Source organism: Lutjanus erythropterus, chromosome 16, assembly GCF_056507025.1.
Source record: "Lutjanus erythropterus isolate fLutEry1 chromosome 16, fLutEry1.hap2, whole genome shotgun sequence".
Classification (NCBI taxonomy): domain Eukaryota; kingdom Metazoa; phylum Chordata; class Actinopteri; order Lutjaniformes; family Lutjanidae; genus Lutjanus; species Lutjanus erythropterus.
In genome coordinates this window covers 11,885,881-11,896,553 of record NC_139332.1, presented here as the reverse complement: position 1 = coordinate 11,896,553, position 10,673 = coordinate 11,885,881, and the positions used below count along the sequence as shown (strand labels likewise).

Genomic DNA, 10,673 nt, shown 5'->3' with positions numbered 1-10,673 from the left:
TGGTACAAAAAACCCTTGAGGAAAGACTTCTTTAAGAATTTCAGCGATCCCTGAAGGGCTCATTCTTCCAAAAAGGGTTCTATGGATGAAACCCTGACCCTGTCTCTTACAATTCTTGACAAACCCTTTCTCCAAGAAAGGGTTCTTAAGGAGCAAATGGTTCTTGGTAGAAACATCTACACAGTTATTAGATGGACTGCCATGAAAGTTTGACAATGACTTCTACTGACTTTGGAGACATTCATGTACCACTCAGGATGAATAGTATTTCCTCTGACTTTTTCAAAGTTTTGATGACTGAGACACAATTTAAGAAGTCAGCATAAGACTGAAGGCCTCACAGGAAAACCGAAGAAGAATTTGTCATATGTTTTGTGATTGGTCTCTAATGGAGTTTAAAGTTTAAGTTAAAAATTACTTTGGTACCAAATTCATCTACTTGCACATAACACCGATCACTTTGTCCCCCACAGTCCAACAAAGAGTTGCATGCATTTTTAACCTCCTTTTCTCCTCATGCTGAATTTTCCGTCTCGCCTCCACATTAAACTGCCGAGTTGTCCCCTGAATACAGCACTGGCATTTATGACAGAGCGTAATTCCCACAACACTTGTGAGATGCCACTAGCTGCCATGCAACCAGCTTCCTGTGTTGTCATTCCTAACCTGACAGACGTTGACATACAGTTTATTAAATGTAGGCTGTGGACAGTGAAAGTATTGAAATGGAATGATTACATTATAATGCAGGTATGTCACATACATGGGCCACACAAAATGTATCTGAGGGCCGCCACTGACCCACAAGCCACACTTTGAGAACTTTGCTCTAGCATCACCAAGTCATTTGTCCTACACTTAGGCCTGCTGTATGTGGCTAACCCAAATGACCTACTGTACTGGATGACATTCCCATCTGCTTCAACTGTACTGTTGTGTTTGCTATTTAGCAAATGTTGGCATGCTAACATGCTAACCAATGGTGGAGCAGGTAAATATTATATGCTCAACATCAGCATTGTCATTGTGAGCATGTTAGCATTTAGCTCAAAGCACTGCTGTGCGTAAATACATTCTTACAGAGCTGCTAACGTGGTTGTACGGTCTTAATAAGTTTAATAAGTTACTATGTTTAAAATATGAGGTGATGTTTCCTACATGACTATCTTCGAATAATGCGGCTTTTTTATGTCGTGATGGTTGCTATTGCCGATGGATCTATATTATGTAAGCTAGGAGTTACAGGGTTTTGGAGTATAGTCAAAGAGCTTCAAAGATGGGAACTGTCCTTCCCTGCTTTTACCATAAGTTCTCCTGTTTTAGTTGCCAGTAAAAATGCCTTTGAATTGACAAAAGCTGCTCTGAAGTTAAAGAATAGACAGAAAATGAAAGGTAACGTGTCAGGCCAGTTTCATAGATAGTCCAGGAAGAGCTCAGACCATCTGCTCGTCACCGTTGCTGGATCTTCATTACAGCCACACTCTTGGAGCTCATGTTCTTTTCATGAGTGTGTGGCTTGGCCCATTAGTACTCAAAACCAAGCACTTATGCATGTATGAGTGCTCGAATCACTCATTGTAGGCAGCACATGCATTCGCCTTTTGACCTTTTTTCTCGTAGTAGAAAATAACATCCACACATCTGCTGGTACACACAGACACACACACAGTGGAGACATTTACCAAGAGTCCCGCTGAAGCCTTTAAAACTCTCCTGAGCCTTTGACTCTGAAGTTTTCAGCCTTGACTCTTGAAACTGAAAGTTTGACTCAATCCCCATGGCCCCTCTCAGAATCTGTCTCTGTACATTTCTGATTCAAGTGCGACCTCAGTCCAAATCGGTGGCTTCAATGTCCAGCACACACACACACTGACATATAAACACACAGCAAAGCCTCTCTTTTCCCCCAAGGCATCCAAAACCACTTCTCTGAATAATTCACCGAGGCTGCTTTGTTCATCGATCCCTCTCTGCACCTCTCACTCACACAGACACATCTTTCACTTAATACGCGGGGCCAGGAGCAGCATAATGGGCTGCTTCATCACAATTCACCGCCACCGTGGATTCCTCCTCTTTTTCTTTATTAATACCTCCTACAGGTTGGACCGAGCAGCCCGTCTGCTGGTTTTTGTCAGAGTTGTTCAAGAGAAGTTCAGTGTCAAGTGAGTTCAAACAATAGGTGTCAATAGCACGTTATCAAATCTCTTCTACTGCCTCAAGACAAAAAAATTCTCATAAAACAAGATTTCCTCATAACACCAAAACAGTTTCTGTGTCTCTAGTGGAGCCAAAAGCAATTATTATGATTTATTTTGAGCCTGCTTTAATAATTCAATCAATATCAGTTTCTTCAAACTGTTTCAATATTTAGCACAGACGTTAAAGCTCATAATGATCTTGCCGGTCTTTTGAAGATATTCTCCAACGTTCCACGGCCGGCCTCCTGAATGATGCATTCACTGACTTTCATCTCCTTTGCGCAGCTGCATGGTGACCCTTTTTCTCATCATCAGACATCATCATACTCTAAAACAAGTATCATTACCCATAATCCACCATGGTGCAGCAATTTTTTTTTTTTTTCTGATGTGCTTTCATCGTTTTCATCCCATCAAGCAAAAACCTCTGACACTGGAAAAAGGGGTTTGAAATCATTTTGTTAGTTTATGTGATAGTGTGATATGACCAGAGATGCACAGTTGCTTGGATTCATTTATAACGTGTCACTTTTAATATGAAAGAAAATCAACCTGACAAAGGATAAGAAGTGGTTGGCAGGTCGCATGGGAGATTCTTTATTCTCTGATCTGCTGGCAGACTGAGGTCTCATCTTTCGGGACGATCTGCACAAAGCACATATTTGACATTGAGCTGTTTTTTTTTAAAGTTCCCCTCCAGACATATTTTTAAGTATTTAAATTATTCTGCTATGATGAATATTTTGTTTAACATGGTTTCCCCTCCTACAAAGTTTGAAACTCTGAAAAGGCCCAGTTCTCATTCAAACTTGTCACATATCGACAATTCGTCACCGCTCCTCAACATCTGAGCCTGTAGAGTACCCTTTAGCAGCTGTATCAGACACAGTCAGAGAGCCTCTTTTAACAAGTGGATAATATTGTGAAACGGTCACAGTTTGGTTAGGTTTATTTATTAATTTATTTTTGCAAAGCAAGACAAAACAGGTAAGACAAAGCAAGACAGACTTTGAAAGATTAGGAGACGTGACAGGGTCAACACGGTTAGTAAAGACAGTTATTGGGTATAGACAGCAACAACAGGAGAAGGAAAAATGTGTATTGGATAGTTTGGTTAGGTTTGGATGCAAAAAATACTTGGGCAGGTTTAGGTTAAGACCATGTTTGGTGTTTTAATAGACAAGTGAAGTCATCCCCCTTGCAGCAAAATGGGACCTGTCTTTGGAAAAAATATGATCTGTAATCAGTGGCAAGAAACAAATTATCTTTTGATCCTGTTTAAATTGTGCCATTTGTCACGTACACATACATAAATACAAAAGACGACACATCTATAAGTCACGTAAGTGTCTCCCTCAAAATGCTAACATTAGCCACCAAAGCTAGCACGCTTGTGTATTTTTGTCATTTGTATGAGTTGCTGAGGGGTAGTGACAAAATGTCAGTTTGATAAGTGAGGAATGAGACCAGGCTGGCTGGAAGCACATCTACTATTTCTCACTACTTGAGAAATTCTGGATCTGGCCTCACACCCCGCAGACTTGCTCTAGGTTGACCAGTAAAAAACCAGTGCACATCAAGATGGCTAGCTTTAGCGTTAGAGGAAACACGGGAGAGATTTATGCATGTTTGAGCTCTAGTCAGATCCAGACCCACTCTGTGTCTTATTACCGATGTATCTGATTGGTCAGTGTAGTTAGTTAGTGTATTTTATTTGTTTATGTTGTTTGTTAGCTTGTTAGCTTGTAACTGTCAGTGGCTCCCTGGAGGTTTCAGATTCCTTTGCCTGCATTTGCAAATTAGACTGCAATTGGTTTTTCGAATTTGTTATAGGAACGAAATTCAGTTGCCCAGGGTACGTTAGCAACCACGGACATCCCCCCATTAAGAAGAGGTATTTGAAAACATCTCTCTAATGACAAACAGTGTACTAAAGGTCAGGGCATTTCAGGGGATATAAACATGCAAAAGAGACAATTTTGGAGGGAGAGGAGCTTTAAAATATTTTATTAGTTTAAATATAAAGCAAAACAAATGGCATTCCAAACACAGCACACGCACACACACGCACACACACACACACACACACACACATACACACACACACACACACACACACACACACACACACACACACACACAGCAGCAGCACTAATAACTTAACAGAGAGCATCCAGACAAAAACGAAATATCTCACTTCCCTGACAAACAGGTTCCTATTTCAATGAAGATAGTCCCTTCAATGAATTATTATGACTACAGTGAAAATAAGAATCATTGCGTTTCGTTGCCTTGGAATGAGCCGTTTAAATCTATAGAGAGCTCAGGTTCTCGCAATGTTGGTTTGTGACCTACAGTAAGTACTTTAGAGCATAACTGCTATTAATAAATCAGAAAATGACATTTCATTCCTCTGATTCACTGCTTTGTTCTCGCTGACGGTGCTCGCTCTCTTAATTCACTCTCTAGGTCTCTCTACCTCTCTTTTGTTTGTTGCTCGCGGGAGGAGGAGCCAACTGTGCGTGGTGCGTTCACAAACAATGCTGCATATTTTACCTTCAATTAGCAGTTAACCAATACCACTAATCTCTTTGGCTTTACAGTCAAAAATCTGTGTAATGTCAAAAAATTAAAATGAACTCCTCTTTTTCTGAGATCACTTTACACACAGGACTGATCCATCCTATTCCAAACAGGGAGGTTCATGTAATCTGTATTGTGCATCCCTCAGTTAATTTGTATGGAAAAATATTCAGTGATTTCTTACCAGTCATCCTCTGTGTATTCCTTGTCAGAACCACTCTGCTGGAGTTGGTGGAGTGAAGAAACGAGGAAAAGGAAGAGAAATTAAATAGGGAGGGTCCAACTAAACATTACTCTGATAATGGAAAATAATATATAACAATCAAATTATTTAATTGAGTGTATATCATCTTTTATTCAGAAGCCCTCTGCCATCATAAACTATCACCAAAATGCCTTTTAGAGCGCGTCTGTATGCTTACCCATGTTAGTACCTGCTCATGCTGTCATCCTTAATCTCATGATTGTCCCTAACATTATAACACTACAAAAGAGATGAATAATCTGACATAACATGTTTGCAGTGGTAATGAGGCGCCACAGTTAATCCTGTGTTGTGACATGCACCCAATGAATGTTAATAGATCTAATTTAAACAGCATGCATTGTATTGGAGGAATTCATATGCAAAGAGTGATATTTTCAATCTTTATTCAGTCTCAACAGACCCTGACACCATCCTGATCCTCTCCACCCGAAAATAATAAAGAAACCAGAGAAAACCAGAAACAAACAAATCTTGGACAGTGAGAGCTTTTCTGCAAAATTTGGCATATGTATATTGCATTATTACAGTTTTACAAACAAATGTACAACAAATACATCATAAATAGACTCTTATTGTGAGACAGTGAGGAGCCAGCTTGCGTGGGTTTTGTTTTTTTCTTCTTTTTTCTCGTGTGCCCGTACGGAGGGGGTATGAGCCGTGACTTCCCTTCTTTACGAGGAATACTCGTACTCCTCTGCGCTGCGGCGGCCGAAATCCATCCACCCCAAGTAGTCCCTGTCTGCTATTCGGTGGTTGGCGCTCAGTCCGCCGCCTCTGTTGTTCGCCGTGGAGTTTCTGCGCACAGAACCTGGGAGGGAGAAGTGGGGAGGACGAGGAGGGGTGGAGGTCATAGACAAAGTAGGTGGAAGAGAGACAGAGCAGGAGGGAAATGAGTTTTCCTCAGAGGAAGACCACAGTTATGTGAAAGACCATGAGAAATGTATCAGAAAGATATTACACATGCATTAAAAATATTTGCACCATGTCAACACAGAATACCCGTGTAGAGAGAGCTGGTTTCCATCATTAATGGGTCTGAGTAACGAGGAGGATTTATGATTATTAAAAGTTATAGTTGAATTAGAAAATTCAAATATTTATTGCACTATGAAGCCTTTTGTAAAAAATAGAAATCTGAAGTCTTTTCCTGGCAGAGTGCCACAGACTCCTGAGGGTCCCCAGACCCCAGTTTGAAAACCACTGCTTCATTGCATACCTAAATCCAAGTTGAATTGCTCCAATTGTGGAAGCAAGATGCAAGCAAATGTGGTCCAATAATGCAGCGAATGTGACTTTAATCAGATTATGGATTCTGTGAGACTCCCTGACACAGCTGAGAGGATTTGTTTAGTGTTTTTTAATCATGCATCATGGTTCTATTGGAAATATTATATCTGGTGAAATGTGGCAGTTTTCGGGTGAGATTGGACACAAATTCTCTCATAAGACCAAGCAGTTAATAGTCTTCATTAACTAAAATGCATTTTCACTGAGTGATGCTTTTAATATCAAAAATGTCATCACTTTTACAACTTTTCTGGTCAGATTTTATGCCCTCAGATGATGGTTTCGTAGTTGAGTTCATTACCAAATTACACTTCCTCACACGTGTTCATGCCCTCCATAAAATAAAAAAGTGTTTGCAATATTTTATGACCAATAATGTTTGGTTTCTGTGACTATTTGGGCTTTTAAAATTCCTCTTGTTTAGATTTGATTTTGGGCTTTTGGACATTTTAACTGTCTCTTTCTCATTATTTCTCTCTCATTCTCTCTCACACACACACGCAACAAAATAAAGAGAACATTTCAACCACAGCTGGACTTAAGGGTGACAACATGTCATTACCCTCTCTTCCTTTGTGTGTCCATGCATGTATATTCATTAATGTGTGTGTGTGTGTGTGTGTGTGTGTGTGTGTGTGTGTACAAATGTGTGTGTTCATTCCCTTGAAATAAACAACCATTGCTCCCTCATCCCCCCGGCCCCCCTCCACCAACCCCCCCGCCCACCCCACAACATACACACAGCACACACACACAGCACACACACAGAGCACGCACACGCACACACACACACACACACACACACAGTGACCTCTCCGTCTTGTGAAACATTTTGATCTCTGAATTTCAGATTTCTTTTTTATTCCATGCAAAATGAAGCAGGAATGTTATCCGTTTGGTAATCAATCGAGCGCTTGCAGAGATGCTGTTTTCACTCCACCCACATCCTCCTACGCAACACACACACACACACACGCACACACGCACACACACACACACACACACACACATAAACACAGCATTTCAGCTCCCTGGTGGTGCTGAGAAGATTGGCTGCAGAAGGCTCGACAACGACACCTCCTACACCGAAACATGCAAGTGAACAGCGAGCACACGAACACAGACGCCCACAAACGCACACGCACGACTGAGTAGAAGACACACATGCACACATTCTCATGTTACATATTAATTTCAATATGCCCTTTGACATTTTATTCACTTCACTGTCTGATTGAACTATTTCTGGTCAGTCTGTTTTACATTTTGCTGCTCCTAAAGTCTTGTGCTGAAGCTTATGCAACAGCAAAATATAAACTTTATAGCTTAAATATGCAAATGTAAGTATAATTATGAAGCATATTTGTGTGTTGATGTGTAAATATGGTATTTTATGTCTAACCTAACAGACAGCAAAAGGGGTTGTCCACTTTTCTAGAAACAAACCCCACAATCTCACCTATTTTTTAATCTGTTGGTGGTGAAAAATTAATCGTTTCGTGAATCACTCACTGACGATGAAGAAACATTTCTTCAGAGTGAAGAAGAAAAAAAAGTCATCATTATTTGTAGCTGTATCTATTCAACCAACACAATTATCTGTGTCTGTGTCTGTACTTGGATATAAGACCAAAGTGGGCGTGGTTTATACAAGAAGTCATGTTAAATCAAATAAATTTGATAAATCCAGTGATTCAGTTTTGCGATGGAAAAAGAAACTCTTTACAATAAAGACATAAAAAATATCCTTCAGTTGAAGGGAATAATCTTGAATATTACATTCAAGTAAAATCATGAACTTGAGTAAGTGAAAATGTACTTACATAAAAGTAAAAAGTGGTTCGGTGTTAAAATGGTTATGGTTATATTACATTTAGATTTTTTTCCCCAGAATAATGACGAGCAACTTAAGGAAGAATAAATATCCATTGCATTATTTGTGTTTTCCTGAATAACGTCTAAGGAATAAGAAATAAAACTAACAACCTTAGCTTTTTTTCAGTCCATTGGCAGTGAAAATTACTCACTTTGACATGTGAATCAGCAGAAAACTTTTCTGCAGAGCATTTGGTGTCTTTTTCTAACCTTTAACCCTGTGTTAAAACATTCTGCTGACTGTCTGCAGCTCTGTGAAAGCTTCAAAGTTTCAGGCTATAGGAATTCTTCTCGCAGCGGACACGCATGCCAGTTTCACGTCAGTTTCTGGAAGCTGAAAATCTCAGGTCTTGACAGTGTGTGTAAGCGTGTGCGTGCAGATATCCTCCCGTCCTGTCACACGGCCAGAGAGATCAGAGCGCTGAGTGTGAGGGAGTGTGACAGGGTTGAGGGGGTATGTTTTCTTGGCATTGAAGAAAAATAAATCAACTGGGAGTCAGAAAAGTGAAATAAAATGGCTTGAGGAGGATGGCCGGAAAGCTGCAGACACTAATATTCGCTTTTTCAAACCACAAAAGCTTTTCAGAGCCACTAATTCATTTTACAAAGCAGGCTGTGCACTGATTCCAGTAATTAGCAAGACCAAGGGGAGGAGAATGGCAGGGAAAAGCACTTGTCTCTGAAAATGAACCAAATACTGTCTTTTGCCAGATGTTTTTCTATCACATCACTCGCTCCACCCCTTCTATCCTTCAAGATTTTGCAGGTGCGGAAAGGATGAAACTACACAGAAACACACACATCCTCGCACACACACCTTTCCTGGAGGAGATGAGTCTTGCCAGCAGCTCGCTGAGGTTGGCTCGGGAGTCTGCATCCTCCTCAGCCAGAGGAAGAGCCTTCAGCTGGGGGGCAGAGCGGCTGTGTTGGAGGTGAGGCTCTCCCAAGGTGTGGGTGTCCGCCTCGAGGAGAGCTGCTCAACACAGACAGACACAAGAGCAGATGTCGAATGTGAAAAACTCACTGTGGTGTTAGTGAACGTGTCGGTCAGGGGCTCATCTATGTACCTTCAGAAGGAGCAGAGAGGGAGCGGTGGCCCTCATCGAGGAGCTGGGAGGAGAAGGGGAGCCCCAAACAGCTCGTACACAGGACTGCCAGCACGACACACACACACAGCCCTGCAGTCATCTAAAACACACACACACACAGAAAAGAGAAGCACATAGGGAAAGTTGAACAACTAGGAATCTGAGATGAAGTCCAGTTTGCATTTACAGCCGCCGCTCTCAAACAGTCGCCTACAACCGAGACCATCTGCCAGGCGACTGCTCTTTCGCAGCTGACGGTCACTCTGACTGAACCGAAAGGCAAGTGAATCAGAAGAGCATATTCACACCGTCATCCACGGGCACGGAGTTGGTTTCAGCAGGTCAAATCGACCTGATTGTCAACGTAAGAAAGAATTTCTCATTTCCATTTTCCTGACAGGAAACATCTGTGGAATTAAATCCACGAAAGGAAAGCAAGTCAATTAAATCTATAACTTGAAATTCATCAATAATTTTAGAATGAAAGATACCAAAGGTTAAAAAAAATCAGGCCAAAGTTGGAACAAAATGAATAGATTTTGTCATCTTTTCCTTACATCAATACCTTTTTATGAAAATGCTTTTAAATTCTGGTCTGATCATAAAGGAGAAAAAATATTTTCACACAATTAAAAAAAAAAACATCTCGTGCTCAAATCTCTGCTCTGTCATCTAATGAAAAAGAAAAAGTGTGTTCCTTACCTTGAGAAAGGAGCTTCAGCGTTAGAGGAGTGTGTGAGAGTGAGGAGAGCACTTCTCTGTTGAGTGGGATGGATGCCCCTTTTATACTCCCCGCTCAGCGCCTTGCAAGTGTGTGCGTGTGTGTTTGTGTGTGTGTGTGTTGCCTCATTGTACATCCTGTGTATTCCTCTGTGTGTTTGCGAGCCTAATGTGAGTGAATTTGCCACAACCTCAATGATACAACAGCACACTTCAGTTTTATTGTCTGTTTGCTCATCATAAAATGTGACATCAGGAGCTGCCTCCTTCATGTGATTTAACGAATGTCACGTATGTGTGTGTGTGTGTTTAAATGTGTTGAGCACATAAAAGTGAATCATCTGGATAGAAAGTATAACTTGAAATAGGGCTCAACCAATTCTGTTCTTTGGGGCCAATGCTGATATTGATATTAGGGAGTAAAACAAATACAATTAAATTATATTTTTTATACAGATTATAGAATATATACAGGAACACACATTTTTGCAATGAACACAAACACATGACAATCCTGCGCTTTAGGTGTAATATAAACATTGTAATATACATAATGGTACGTGTCACATGACTTTTGTCATGTGACTCTTGCCTTGCAAGTCATTTCAGTGATGTCAAGTGATGAAACATAACGCAATGTAATGTGATGTG

General features: G+C 40.7%; 1 protein-coding gene across 1 annotated transcript; it reads right to left on the bottom strand.

Annotated features, from left to right (window-relative positions):
• Window positions 1–5,418: 5,418 nt before the first annotated feature.
• Window positions 5,419–10,142, bottom strand: LOC146312771 (cholecystokinin-like). The gene is made up of 4 exons (XM_084739223.1): window positions 10,005–10,142; window positions 9,282–9,402; window positions 9,032–9,187; window positions 5,419–5,860 (listed from the first exon to the last, which is right to left on the bottom strand). The coding sequence occupies exons 2-4, from the start codon at window positions 9,400–9,402 to the stop codon at window positions 5,724–5,726; spliced, it is 414 nt and encodes a 137-aa protein (XP_084595349.1). The 5' UTR covers window positions 10,005–10,142; the 3' UTR covers window positions 5,419–5,723.
• Window positions 10,143–10,673: the final 531 nt, after the last annotated feature.

Excerpts from the sequence above, each read along its gene's own strand:
- LOC146312771 (XM_084739223.1), bottom strand. The coding sequence starts at position 9,402 with ATGACTGCAGGGCTGTGTGTGTGTGTCGTGCTGGCAGTCCTGTGTACG. Across the intron at positions 9,188-9,281 it reads CCTCTCTGCTCCTTCTGAAG|CTCTCCTCGAGGCGGACACC; the intron begins GTACATAGATGA and ends TGTGTTGAGCAG. Across the intron at positions 5,861-9,031 it reads ACTCATCTCCTCCAGGAAAG|GTTCTGTGCGCAGAAACTCC; the intron begins GTGTGTGTGCGA and ends TCTCCCTCCCAG.